The 15,573-nt window shown below is 39.1% G+C and overlaps 1 protein-coding gene across 2 annotated transcripts in view; it reads right to left on the bottom strand.

Annotated features, from left to right (window-relative positions):
• Positions 1-15,573, bottom strand: part of LOC143291692 (uncharacterized) — a 72,243-nt gene that overhangs the window by 55,735 nt on the left and 935 nt on the right. For both annotated transcript variants that reach the window (XM_076601714.1, XM_076601715.1), the window contains exons 2-3: positions 7,127-7,363; positions 3,051-3,201 (exon numbers count right to left, since the gene is read on the bottom strand). In XM_076601714.1, coding sequence (XP_076457829.1) covers positions 3,051-3,201; positions 7,127-7,351 — 376 coding nt within the window. In that variant the 5' untranslated portion in view covers positions 7,352-7,363. The remainder of the gene's footprint in view (positions 1-3,050; positions 3,202-7,126; positions 7,364-15,573) is intronic.

Below are 15,573 nucleotides of genomic sequence, written 5' to 3'. Positions count from 1 at the left end.
GTTTTCAATGCAAGTCTCTGTGTGCATGCGCATGCGTGCGTGTGCATGCGTGTGTGTGTGTGTGTACACCCGTATAACTGCATGGATGGTGTGTGTGTGTGTGTGTTAATGTGTGAATGTGTCTGTATATTTATGTGAGCAGTGGTGATATGTGTGTCTGTGTGTCGATCTGTGTATCATTATGTGTGGTGTCTGTCACTGTGCATGTGCGTACATGTGTGGATGCACACACGCATGTATGTGTATGCCCATGTACGTGTGTGGATGGTGTGTGCACGTGCATGTGTGTGTGAGCACACTTGCATGTACATGTATTTGCGCGCGTGTCTGTGAAAGAATGTAAGCAATGGTAAAATGTGTGTACACATCTTTACATTTGTGTGTCTGTGTATCACAGTATGTGTGGTGTTTGTTCTGTCAAAGCGCACGCTCGCGCGTTGTGTGCATGCATGCGCATGCGCAGGCACATGTATGTGATAAAAAATGATGGCGACAGTGAAATGAACCAACGTCCAAATGATGAGGCCGCACGCAAATTTGAACAAAACACAACACTACATGCAGGTAAAGAAGACAACTGTATGGAACGTCAGCAATAGATCCCTGATCTAAACAAAGTATACTTACTGCAGCAATGAAGTGAAGCTGCATCACTGACTGACATCAATACAAAATTCTTCAGCTTCAGTGACGAATATGTGTGGCACTTCCTGGCATTTGCTCTCTCTCTCTCTCTCGCATGTGTGTGTGTGTGTGTGTGTGTGTGTGTGTGTGTGTGTGTGTGTGTGTGTGAGTGTGTGTGTGTGTGTGTGGTTTCACGGTCAGCAAAATTGTAGTTTTTCTTTACTTGGCTGAAGTGCCATAGTCTGGGGGCTTGAATTGTAGAAACTACAGACAAATCATAGAATGAAGCCAGACGATGTACAAATGAGAGACAAGCCGCGCTTTAAAGATCAGTAATTATTTCATGCAAGTGATGCAAATGAATCTTTGGTACTTCGGCTACAATTCCAAGATCTAAAATAACATACTAAAACTGCAGCCATAAAGGGTATTGTTGCATTTTGCTGAAGTAATTTCAGAAACAGACTCAAAGTCAACTGCTACAAACTTTCTGTCACTATTGCCACAAAGTGATTGTTGCGAAAAATGACAATGTTTGCAGCCCAAGGGTTGAGGCAGAGATGGTGATGTTGAGATGTGCATGTGCGCATTTGTGTGTGTGTGTGTGTGTGTGTGTGTGTGTGTGTGTGTGTATGTCACAGAGTAAAATGTCCAAAGATGTCAATGTTTTGGTATTATTATATAAGGCAAGCTAAGTCTTACTATAAAGTGAGAGTCACACAATACTTACCTGGTAATGAATATCATTTTGCGTACCTTTGCCTCTTCCTGTCTGTCCAGTCTTGGATTATATATAATTTCACTTTCTTTTAGGTGCTGTGCCATGACGAACACACAAACACATAAAGAAGCACAAATGGAAATGGAAAATGCTATGCCTAGTGAAGAAAGAGTATGATCCTTGTGTCAAATGGCTTGTTGAAGTGTGAAAAAGAAAATTGTGTGAACATATGTGGACGTTCACAACCTGCATTGTAAGACACAGATCATACTTGCTAGTGGTTTGGTAAAACCTGTTCCTATTGATGACAAATGTACCAGTCAGCACTTGTAATCAGTTTAGATATTATTCATTTGACCAGTTAAATCATTTCTGTGTTAAATACATGGCAGTGCAGTTTAGCATTAACACTGCAACCAAGACTCATGCCCTACACACCATACAGAAAGCGGAAGAAGCAATCTCTTATTCCAATTCACTTTGTTTCTCTCTCCTTAAAGATACCCATTTGTTTCCAGGCTCCTTTTTTTTTGGTCATAAAAATTGAGTTCAAACAGATTTTTTTCCTGAGCCATGTTACCCCCAGCACCCGCCCCCCCCCCCTCCCCTGACCACCCTCCAACCCCTTAAAAAAAAAAAAAAAAAACCCACTTGCTTCTGTTCAAATTCAAAGTTCTTTGGCGACTCCTTTTCTGGAGTTTATTTGTTCGATATGCTCAGAGGCATGAGTAAAAAGCTCAAGTTCTGTCATGTATGACTATGCTAAAGTTAGAATGCACCACATCTTGGATGCATTTTGCTGGTGTACATTTTTGAAATGAAAAGTAATTATGACTGGGCAGCATTCATTTCTATTGTTTGATTTATTGACCTCAAATGCTAAGGTGCTTTGTTTTCGAACTTACAACAACATTGTTCTTGTTATAACTTTTAAAGAAACCTATGTGCCATGTTGTGACATTATAAACACTGTCATATATGTTTATAAAAACAAAATATTGAATTTCTCAGGTAAAAACATGCAGATTTCTAACAAAATATTTATACTTTTTTTGTAATATACATATATACTTTACTCATTTTCTGTGGGTTAAGGTAATTTCACACCAGAATGCCGACTTAAAATTTCTTTGGTTTCTCCATGTAAATTAACTGAATTGAAAATATAAGTGATAAAAAATCAGTTTCTCCAAAACCTACTGGAATAAAGATCAAGTGAATATTACTCAGATAGATAAAATGGCTAAATTACAGTGTTTCTCAAGTCAGGAGGGGGAGGGTGGTTCCACCATTCTAATCGGTATGGCTTTTGTTCTGATCTTTAGAACCGGTTTAAGAGTTTGCAATGGTTTGTCTTCCTTTTCTTTAGCATTATTGTTTCTTCATCTGCAATATACAACTTAGATTTTACCACATCTAAGCGACCAAACTGGAAAAAAAAAAAAACGCCTGGAAAAGCAGTATGTAAATTGAGACAATATGTGTAGCCTAAGCCTGAAAATGCCAAGTCTATCACTGAATTATCAGATCACATGCTCTCTCCTGGAATTCCATTAACTAAAGCAACAAACTATGTGCATGAGAGAGTGAGACTAAATGTGTGTGAATGTCCTCAAGTTTCCTCCATGAGCAAAATAAGCAATAATATTACTGCTTGCTTTGAAGATATATTCATACCAAAACAAAGACCCACACAGTAACTGACCAGAATGGCCCAAAGGAGGAGCATCAGAAGCAGACAGACTGCGAGGAGGGCGGACGTTGGTGGGACGTGTTGCCATCTTTGCTGGTTGAGGCAAACGATCTGTGCTGTGCCACTTGTAATCAGGGTTAGCCTTCATGAACGCATCTTTGTACTGCATGGAAACAAAAACCAAACAGCATAATACAAGTATAATTGATATAAGAACAATAATAAAAATGATAATAATAATGATGATGATAATGATAATAATAATGAACATTTGATTTATTCAGTGCTTTTTATCAAACAGAGCTCAAAATGCTTCAGATGCAAAAAAACTAATAAAATGTGAATTAGAAAATAATGCAATAAATCAATTTACATAATCACTGCAAACAGACATCATGATACCACTCATCCAAGTTACACACACACACACACACACACACACATGAATTGAATGCAGTTTGTACAGTGGTGGACAAAGATACCGATAATGAATAAACAGATGAGTCTTCAGAGCAGATCTGAAGGAGAATGTGGAAGAGGAGTGTCAAATGTTCAATGGAAGGGTAATGCAAACGGTTGGACCCTGAAAGGAAAATCTACTCTGAACAAAGGACTCTGTTCTGACAGATGGAGCCCACAGAATATAATTATCTCCTGAATTTCAAGATGGGGTGTACTGACAAAGCATATCAGATTCATTGAAAAGTCGACGCTGGCTACCCATCCAGAAGATGATCACTTATCAGAGAGACATTACTTTAATGGCCATAGCCAGTGACAAATGAGAAGCTGAGTGAAGGGGTTTGTATGAAATAAAGGATAAATAGGGAACCAATGCTTGGACTTCAGAAGAGGTGATATGTTTTAGAACACATTAAAATCTGCCCCAATTGTTAGGCAGTTAGGTTGAATGTCAATTAATGTGCTTAGATTGTGACACTCGAAGGGTAAAAACCCATACCGTGTTCACAGAAGAAGAAAAAAGAATCAGTCGTGCAGAATTTTTCTAGACCTTTTGGAGCTTGTGAAGCAAGGAATTTGAGGAGCCAGCGTGGAGAGCTTTGCCATAATCAAGCCAGGAGAGAAGAGAGAACAAGATTCTGGTCCTATCTATGGACAAATTGTGAAGGTATGGTATTCTGCAAACATCTGAGACACAGACCTGCCAACCCCACAACAGACTTGAGAGGAATTTTTTTCAACAACAGGGAGGAATATTTGAAACTTCAGAGGAATGATTTCAGTATCACACACAAAACAAAATATTTCTTCTTTTTTTCCCCTTCCTTTCTTTTTTATTGTACATTTTAAATTTTGATTTTTTTTTTTTTTCCCCAACAATTTCATCTTTGTTTTCATGGTGATCCTTGACCACCCTAAATATTGGCAAATAGTCTGCCAAAGGCAGAGTTGGCTTTGGAAATCCTTCTATTAGATTAGAACTCTTTCACCACCGCAGGTAACTTTGGTCAAATGACAGTTACCACTATAGGTGATTTTAGTTAATGCTGAGGGGACAAGTTAAACAGACCATTTTTGACTCACTTGTGTAAACAAAGTGAGTCTATGTTTTAACCCGGTGTTCGGTTGTCTGTGTGTGTGTGTGTGTGTGTCTGTGTGTCCGTGGTAAACTTTAACATTGACATTTTCTCTGCAACTACTTTGTCAGTTGACACCAAATTTGGCATAAAAATAGGAAAAATTTCCAGTCATCTTGTTTAAAACAATATTGCGTCTCTGGGATGGGCACAAAAAAATAAAGAATGAAGCCTAATTATATGCAAACTGCATTTACTGTTATATTTATATTTTTTGTATTCTCTAAACTTGGCACTTTGATCTGATATTCTGATCCAACAGCTACAGCAGTCATTATTATCATTTTTTGTTCAAACAGGAACTTCTTTTGCTAAGCATGGAAGTTTTATTTATTTTGCAAACATTTTGGTGCAGATAGTAAAAAAGGGAAATTACTCTGTAATGCTAGGGGAGTTAATTTGCTTTAAACTGATCTTTCTCATCTTAAACATTACATTTTGAAACAAGAGAGGCAAGGCCTTCAAGACTCACTTGTGATGCACTTTTTTTTTTTTTAAATCCAAGCTTTTTATGTATTGAGTATAATTTCAAAATGTAATGTTTAAGATGAGAAAGATCAGTTTAAAGCAAACTAAGTTCCCCCAGCAGAATAATTTCCCTTGTTTTACTGTCTACACCAAAACATTTGCAATAAATAAAACTTCCATGCTTAGCAAAAGAAGTTCCTGTTTGAACAAAAAATGATAATAATGACAGATCTTTTGTTGGGTCGAATATCAGATCAAAATGCCAAGTTTAGAGAATACAAAAAATATAAATATAACAGTAAATGCATTATACTCAATACATAAAAAGCTTGGATTGTTTTTAAAGTGTATCACAAGTGAGTCTTCAAGGCCTTGCCTTTCTTGTTCACATTGTAACAAAGCTTGACAGTTGCAGTAAGTCCACTGTGCTGTTTTGACACAAACCAAATCATGTGACTAAGAGCATAAAATCTATGTTTTCATAACGGTATCTTCATGATCATGAGTTCGGGGTGACAATATGTTCAGAAATTGCTGCAGATAATATTTTATGATTTTGACAATGAAGGGCTGGAAGAAAGTATTTCAGATAATTCTTCTGAATAATAAAGTATTAAAATTAAAGCAACTGATTCTGGTGGGTGATGGTGGGCTTGCAAGGGAAGTGACATTTGGCAGGGTTTTTTTGTCTTTGTTTTTTTCCTCCTCTTCGGTTATTTAACATCTTTATCGTTTTGGATGTTTTGTTGCATTTAAGTTCACAAATAAAATCTTAACTGGTTTTCTCTTCAAATCATTTAATCACACACAAAACTTGCATTTGACATCTTGAACAGTTTATGAGATACACCAACTGTCAATTCAGTAGAAATGCCTGTAAAAATTTGGCGCTGCGGACCATTTTTCAGACAGAAACTTGCCAGCAACAGTTAATCATATAGATTTGGCTTATGATTTACCATACAAGACAAACAAAATATGCATTGAATAACAGGCAAGAATGTACAATAGTGAACTATAACAAAGCAAACTAAAAACAGCATGAAAATGAAACCTAGCTTTCACTAGATCAAATGAGGGCAAAATTTTTTTATATGATGCTAAGTAGTGGACAAAAACATTAATGAAGAGAAAGAACAAGACACACTAGAAGAATGCAAAACAGCAGGCCAGAGAGAAGGAGATTTGAAACATGGGAGAGAGAAGTAGACAATGAGAAAAATATCCATCTCTGACAATGTGTGTGTGTGTGTGAGACACAAAGGCATACCACGAGAGTTACGGTTTTGTAAGGTTTGTAACATGTCTGTGATTGGTGATGAGTTTCATTTTATAATGGAATGTCCCAATTATGATCAGTTATGAAATAGATATGTTCCTAAAAAATATTTGTCTCCAAAATCGGTTTTTAATTTTTGTAATATGCTCAAAGGAGGCAAAAAAGTCATTTTAGCTGTAAGATGATTAGATTTCCAAATGTTGCCTAGTTATACTTTTGGAGTTAAAAGACATTTGTGTTTTATCAACTTTTATGTGACATTGTTGTGTATTTGGAAATGTTTGTTCTGGGCACGAAAAGATTATTTTGCAGTAATCCTCCATACTCCAGTAGGAGTGAAAGGATAATTAAAATTTGAAACTTGTGTGTGTGTGTGTGTGTGTGTGTGTGTGTGTGTGTGTGTGTGTGTGTGTGTGTGTGTGTATTCATACCTGTAAGAGCATGTCTCATGTCTTCATGTGTGTTCTTCGAAGTTGGATCCATGTGTGAATTTGTGTGTGAATAATGTTTAAAGTCCATATAACTAATACATGTACTGTGTACAGGAAATACCATACTTTCCAGAGAAAGGTGAAGACTAAATTATCTATGTGCAATCACTGCTCGTGCCATGTAATTTAACTTACTGTGCAATGTAAAATCTATGCTGTACCCTAGTACATATACTTGGAAATAAGTAACGTATGCCCAATGTATCCATTATGAAATGAACAATGGGAACAATAAAATAACTGAAATCTTACCGTTTTGGCCAAGTTAGTGTAGACAGCTTTCTCTTCATCTGGCAAATTAGCCCACAGATCACCAAGAATTCGAGTCACACTCCGATTATCTCGATCTGGGTGTTTCTCCCGAACCATACTGCGATGACGCTTGCAGAATATGAGAAAAGCATTCATGGGCCGACGGATGTCTCGCTTCTCTCCTGTGTCCCCTTGTTTCTCACCCCCTCCATCTCCACCTTCCATGGCCGTACTGCACTGTTAGAGAAATGACAAACATTGATAGAACTATTCATAGACCCTGCACTGTCAGAGAAATGAAGTGAGAACACAGGTAGAACTATCAAAAATATCTTGCATTCTACTAAATTCTGATTCATCCCCTTCCTCCACCTCTAGTTAGCCCTTCCAGTGGCAAGCCTATCTTATGCTCTGTGACAACTATTTACCTAGGGATGTTACGGTCACGGAGGCTGTTGGGTTTGTTGTTTTAGGATTTTGTCAATTTGTGTCTCTTGCTAAAAGCTTTTCCTATTACTATCAAACACGGTGTTGTAATGCTAAAATTTCATCTCTGATCTTAACATCATAGGAATCACGCTGTAAGTGTTACCATGGCTGCACACTTTACTAAGTTTGAAAATATTTTTGTTGAAAGTTGCATGTTGACTCAAAGCTCTACTGAACATTTTTCCTTTTTTTTTGGGGGGGTGGGGGTGGGGGGGGGGGGGGGGGGGGGCGGCTAAATCTCAGTAAATGGTCTTGAATTTTTACCTCCCACCCTGCTTACCATATAATGAAGGTGATAACTGAAAAGGACGAAATCAAACCAGCTGGCTTCAGGCAGATGACCCAGAGCCAATACCACTAGTCCTACTCCTGTGTGCAACCGCGCAACCCCCTCCACCCCCACCCCCAATCCAGATGTGAAGCAAGCTATTGCTTTCACCAAATGATGCTTTTTCTTTTTTCTTTTTTTTTAAACACACAGATACACAACCAAAGATTACACAAAACCTTGCGAGTTAAAAATAGTGACAAATAAAATGAATGATAAATTTATTATTTTTAAAATGTTTCTGCAGCAAGGTCAGGCAATACTTCCAAGCTTTTGATTTTTCATTGAGTACTGAAATAAAATGCAAATGGGATAACAGATAACAATGTAAATACATTTCACTTTTGACTCACTTGTGTAAACAAAGTATGTTATGACCTGGTGCTCAGTTGTCTGTGTGTGTGTTTGTGCGAGTGTGTGTGTCCATGCTTAAACATTGCCCTTTTCTCTGGAAATACTTTGTCTGCCAATACCAAATTTGGCATAAATATACAAGGAAAAAATCTTCACAGTCATACCAATAATAGGTTGTACACCTCATGAATTTAGCCATATTTCAGGATCATTAACAGTTTATTTCACTGAAGCATGTTCCAGATTCCAAAAACACTATATTACCCCTTCCCAGTTGCTAAAACATAGGTTTGATTTTTTGTTGCAAATCATCATTTGCGCATGTGTGTGTGCTTGCGTGGGTGTGCGTTTTTGCATGTTTCGGAGACATCACTGGACTGAAACTGTGATTCAATGAGTATGTATTGTTATTGTATCCTCCACACCCTAAAAGGGGCAAAAGGATTAATTTTCTTTGAATCTAAGTCTGGCAAGAAGACACCATGACCTCATTTTTCTTGTTTGCAATTAAAAGAAAAATACAAATTCTGGACAGAACACATACAGTGACACTAACTACACTGTTGACATGTTTACTGCATATGAATATTCAAAGTAGAATGAACATAAAGAGAAAAATTGAATTGACTGTTTCACAGACCTGTTTATCCCCAAACAGATACAAGTGTAGCTTTGATGGGCAATATGCCAAATGGTTGACATGAATATTATTATCATGATAAAGACAAATGAATGGTTTTCTTACAAGTTACATAAACGGCTTGGTAAAATTGTATTCAATCAGTACTGATGAATGTCTCAGACTGGTATATGAAGGCAACAGTCAATTGTTATTGACATACAGGTCAAATGCACACACACATTAGTATATTAGTATAGTAGTAATCAGGGTCACTTCAATGCTTTCAACTGAAGAAATTAGTGCTCAAATGTGTCAGTGGGGAGGAGGTTTCTAATCCAACTTGATTGTGATCAGATGAGCAATAAACAGGATGAAGAACTTATATTTATATCCATGAACTGAACCTGATTAGTCCATTGACTGACTAGAGAACCTGAAAAACCATAAACTAAACTTTTCTACTGTTTGGAGCTGAAGGAATGAAGCCATGGATTAACTTTTCGATAAAGATCTTTCCATGCAGTATCAATCAGCAAAACCTGTCAAGTAGCCTACTTAGAACTACTTTGACAAATCAGCTCCATATGCCACTACGTTACACTTGATACATGTACAACCAAAACACTAGTTAGTTCATGCATACTCTCTAGATTAGAGTATTGCAACTCTTCTCATCAGTTGTCCACAAACATTCCTCATATCACTACAGCAGGTACAAAACTCTGCCACCAAACTGATTTATAAAGCAAAAAGATCCGCACACTGCACACTCCTTCTAAAAGAGTTGCACTGGTTACCCATAGAGCAAAGAACCAAATAGAAAGCCGCCTGTCTCTGCTACCATGTCATATCTGGAAATACATCCCGATACCTCTCTGACATCTTTCAAATCTATGTACCCTTCCGTTCTCTTTGCTCTGCTGCCAATGATAGATCCTTCCACGTCCCAAATACAAAAGAGAACAGCACGACGGTCAAGCCTTTTCATCATCTGCTGTTCAAATATGGAACCACGTCCTTCACAGCACCTCACTGCCTTCCTTATTAATTGTTTAACTCTAACCTCAAGACTTTCCTCTTCCAGCAGCAATTCCTCTAGACCATCTCTTATACATGAAAGTAGTCAGTTGATTGTGTAGGTATATTTGTAACCCTGTACTGTGTGCATCAAATAGATGGATGGATGCATGGATACATGTATGTATGTATGTATGTGTGTGTGTGTGTATTGTATGTATGAGTTTGTATGCACATATATATTTATTGTGAATGTTTGTGTAAAATATATTGTGTTAGATGTGTCCTGAACAATTCGTTCCCAAGGCAAAGCAAGACTGTTATTCCTGATGTCCTGACAACAGGGGCGCTAATTCCCAAGATGTAAGTAGATCAATCTGCTTGGCAACTAGATCCACGCATCTCCTTTTCTTTGAAGAGAGCACAATGTCTGTGAAGCTTGATGCCGAGTCTGACGAAAAGAATATTCAGCAAACATGACTCTTTGACAGTTCATCACTATGACATCAAATCCTTTGGTGTAAACAATGACATTAAGTTTTCAAAAACAAATAGAAGCTAAATAATAAAACAAAACAATGACACCAAAACTTGAAAACAAAGCATGCAAGCAATTGAGAGTTTTTGTTTCTTTTCTTCTTCTTTTTTTGTTGTTTTGTTTAGTATTCCTCAATGAATCTCTGTGGAGGTCTTCTGGGTCGTGTAGATCGCCTTACACATTTCACTGAATCAGGAGCAGAGCGGCTCCTGACTGTGCTGTTGTCCATCTGGATGATGAGGGGTGGTGTGTTTCTGGGTCACTATGCCTTCTTTCTGGAGGTCTGGTACCCACACTTGGTCACCATCGTCAAAGACATCCTCTGTGACAACTTTGTGACACCTGTCGTAGTTGTCCTTCATCCTTTCTCTGTATTCTTTCTCCTTCTTCTTAACATCGAGCAGATCAGGGGTTTGGGAAAGAAGATGATCTGGGTGACATGGGACAAGGGTTTTTAGGGATCGCCCCATGCTGAGCTGAGTTGGGGAATACCCACTGTGGAGAGGTGTGTTTCTTTACATGAGTAGATCCAGGCAGTCATCCTGGCATTTCTTCATCACTGACTTAATAGTTTGGACTGCTCGTTCCACTCCACCATCTGACAGGGGAAGTGAGCAGATGAAGTGATGTGCTTAATGCCCCATTTCTGAGCAAAGTCAGCAAAATCTTGGGAGGAAAACGGAGTTCCATTGTCAGTGACCATCACATCTGGAATGCCATGTCGGCTGAAGACTTTCTTGCACTTTGTGATCGTTTCAGCTGTAGTCACCCTCTTGGACATGACTATCTCCACATCACGGGAATGGTAGTCCACTACAGTGAAGTAAGTGTTCCCCTTGTATTCGAAAAAGTCTGCAGCAACTCTGGACCAAGGACATTCTGGAAATGGAGTGCCTATCATTGGTTCAACCCTGGCTTTGCCGTTCTTGCTGCATTCTGGGCACATTTTCACCATGGACTCCATGTCTGTGGTTAAACCCAGCCACCAACCGCTGTTGGCCACATTCTCTTTGGTCTTCACCACTCTTTGGTGACCATCATGATGAAGACGATGAGTGTCTGGTCTCAATGATGGAGAAATCACGTCATCTTCCTCGCATAAGCACTCCATCATGCACTGTCAGATTTCCTGACTCAATCCAGTACTGTCTGACCGCCTTGCTTAGCTGTTCTTCAGATGCCATCCATGATAGACACAATTAATGACTTCTTTCAGCGTGTTGTCCTTTAGCTCAGCCCTGATCTCCTCCAGTCTGTGGTCTGAGGCAGGCAGAGTTGTCAGTACACTGTTGATGTAGACCTCAGTCAGGCTTGTGAGGTCCTTAGCTGTGTTAGATGCAGGCAGTGGAGCTCTGATTAGGGCATCAGCAGTGTAGAGCTCTTTCCCTGGGACATGACACATCTTGAATGTGTACCATAGCAGCCTCGTCCTGAATTGTTGGACTGACTGGCAGCTCGTTGATCAGTTTCGTGGAAAACAATGGGACCAATGGCTTGTGGTCTGTTTCGGCTTGAAATTGCATTTCTACTACAGTACTAGGAGGTTTGCCAAGTGCTCCAAACTCCATGTAACAGTCAGCGCTTCCTTCTCAATTTCTGCATATCTTCTTTCTGTTTCTACATGTGCTCGACTTACAGAAGTAACTGATTTCAGTCTGCCATCATCTTGATGTTGCATCAGTACTGCTCGTAGTCCACAGCTGCTAGCATCTGCTCTCACAACTGTTTCTCATTCTGGGTTGTACAGAGCAAGTGTTTCAGCAGATGTGAAATCCTTCAAGCTGGAGAAAAGCTGTTTCTTGCTCTTTACCCCAGACCCATGCATTGTCTTTTTGCAGCAAGTCTCTCAGTGGTTTAGTATTTTTGGCCAGCTTGGTAGAAATTTCGTTTGTTGGTTGACCATACCAAGAAATCGCCTCACATCTCACATTTTCTGGTGTCTTCATCTCCAGTATTGCTGTCACTTTCTTTGGGTCTGGTTTCACACCTTCACCATCGATTATTTGGCCCAAGTATTCTGATTTTCGAGAACTCGACGTTCAGAATCAAGCCACTCTTTCTCAGTCTTCCACAACACATTTCATGCTCTAGTCATGTTGCTGCTTGTTCTTGCCATGAACAAGTATGTCATCCATGTGACAAAGAACACTTTTCAGAATTTCATCCATTTTCTTTTGAAAATATTCAGGTGCTGATGAAATACCATTCGGTGGTCTATTGAACTTGAAACGTCCAACAGGAGTTATGGAAGTTGTCAGATCAGAGCTGGCTCTGTCCAGTTCGATTTGGTGAAATCCAGAGTTGGCATCCAGTTTGATAAATACTTTCCCCTGGCATAGCATCGATCTCTCGTTTCACACTGTCATTCAGCCTGGTTAGGTCTACACAGATGCGAACATCACCGCTGTATTTGGGCACAACAACAATCGGGGCACACCAGTCAGTGGGCTTATCCACAGGTGAGATGTCATGAGCAACCATCCAGTTCAGCTCCGCTTCCACTTTCTTCATAAGTGGTAAAGGAACTCTACAGGGCACTGTCTGACAGTAGGGTTCTGCTTTTTCTTTCAATTCAATATGTTGTTCTTCTTTCAGTTGACTTAGCCCTGTGAACAATTCTGGATAGCTCCTTTTCACATTGTCCTCTGTGGCCAATACAACCTGTTCTCCAGGTACATCAGGCTGGGAGTGAGACTGGGTGCAAATAGCTCTTACTGAAAATGCACCTGGTATGGTCTTTATCAATCCAAGACAATGAATCGCTGGGACGCCCTAGAGTAATTTTGAGCCATTCACAAGATAGATCTTCTCTGTGATGTGGGAGTGTCCTGATGATAGCTTCATGCTGACACAGCCTTTCACTTCCAAAGGTTGGTCACCAGGTCCAAACAGCTTAAGATGGTTTAAATTCATGCACTGGCATCACCAACACCTCAGCTCCAGTATCAATGCATGAGTTATATATGTCCTGGCCAACCTGTAGATTGATATGCCAACCTTTGAAACAATGTCTTGTCTTTCTCTGCTTGACAGATCCCACAGGCTCTGAAGAATCATCACTGTGCAGATCTACAGCACGTACACCTGCTGACTTCTGATGACACACTGAAGCAAAATGTCCAATCTTCTCACAAAAATTGCACTGCATTTTTGCTGCTTGACAGTTTTTCTTTCCTGGATGGTGTTTCTTGCCACAATAACCACATGCTTTGTCACGAGATGCTGGCACAGAAAGATATGGCTTTGATCTGACAGTTTATTTAGATGATGATGTCATGCTCTTGCTCTTCAAAGGAACAGCATCGATCATGGACTCTGGCCTCGACTTGGTGTCATTCAGATCCTTCTGAGTCAGTTCCCTGACAGAGAGAATGTCGACTGTCTTCTGCAAAGTAAGTTTTGGCCCTATATCATAAAATTTCAGCTTTGCAGCATCGTCCAGCATGTCCTTGCACAAGAATAATAACTTGTTGCGAACCATCTTGTGGATGTCGAATTTGCAATTTGAAGCTCTCTCTTTTACTAGTCTACACACAAATCGAACAGTTGACCTCTAGATCTAGTCAGGCTGAACCAAATTTTTTTGCGAAGCATGAGTTGGGTATTGCGTTTGAAATTTAAATGTTGATCAAACTATGTATCTCTGTGGTGAAGACGTTTTTGTCCTCAGCAGGAACCACATCCCCGTTTTCATCTTCAGTCTCCACAACAAACACAAAATTCTGGTATATTTCAATTCCAACATCTCTAACTTTCACCACATCAGGTTTCGTTGAAGCACCACTTGCTTTCAGGAGATACTGAATCTGGTCTTCCACTTAGTCCATTGTGGTGGCCAGATCCTCAGGCGGTCGAACGAAAATTGTCGATTCCATATTTGTCTCCAGGCGTTTGACATCAAAACCAAAAATGTCTTAGTTCTACAGTTTGGCAGAAATTTCATCCTACTTCTGGAACCATTTAAAATATATTACTTTAGCTGTGTCTTTAACAGTTAGTTCTAAAGGCGTGCTGGCACAGCATGACTGTTATTCCTGATGTCCTGACGACAGGGGCGCTAATTCCCAAGATGTAAGTAGCTTTGTGCAATGAGGGAAGCGTTGATGAATGTCCAGTTATTATTATTATAAAACCATTTTTATATTTAGTCACTGTGTGTGTGTGTTGTGTGTGTGTGTGTATTCCCAAACACAAATGTGTATGTATCTGAGTAGCTAATATTGTATAATAATCTTAAATACTAAATACCGATTTCAAATAATGTTGAATAGCTTTGTTTTATTCATCATTTCATGTATGTCTTTGTTTTAATTAAAGAATTATATCTGTGCCTTTTTTCTTGATATGCTTATTCCATGTGTATGACTGCTTATTGTATGCAAAGTTTACAATACCTTAGTTTTTGAGCATGTTATGTCTTTTATATTGAATGAGTGTTAGACTATGAACACTGCATTTGCTACTATTGTGATTATTGCATGTGAGGTTCACATCAATTTAGCATTTAAGCATTTTATGTGATGATATTGATTGTGATTCTTGTGCATTATTTGTGTAGCATATACCGCACATGTATTTCTCTTCTTGAGACAATAATTCTTTATGTAAGGACTGATCAATGCGGAAAGTGCTGATAAATGTCCACTTATTATTATTATCATCATAACTATCAGTAATATCATGCAGATTCATGAGCTTTAAACTAGGTACTGTGGCTTGTCTTCACTGCATCTTGCAAGTTGAGGCCTCAAACCTTAATACTGTTTTTTCAACTGGCTACATGAGTATGGTGACCAGAAACATCAGTAAAGCAGAACCACGAGTGACCCATCTCTTTTCCTTTCTTGTTCAACACACAGGTTGAGCTCAGAACATTTAATTTGTTCATGAATGTGATTCTTGCACAACCCACTCACTCGATCTCAAACTGGAAGTAAACATTACCCACGGAGACCGTGAAAGTTTGCTACAAACGACAATAGTCTGAAAGTGTATTATGCCATGCACAGCGAACACCCTTTTCTTCCATCTCGAGACTGACAGCCCAACTGCTTGATAAACACCACTGTACGCAACCCCAACCATCGACCTTGAAACGA

Source organism: Babylonia areolata, chromosome 17 (genome assembly GCF_041734735.1).
Source record: "Babylonia areolata isolate BAREFJ2019XMU chromosome 17, ASM4173473v1, whole genome shotgun sequence".
In the NCBI taxonomy this organism is placed as follows: domain Eukaryota; kingdom Metazoa; phylum Mollusca; class Gastropoda; order Neogastropoda; family Buccinidae; genus Babylonia; species Babylonia areolata.
This window is presented reverse-complemented; position numbering and strand designations above follow the sequence as displayed.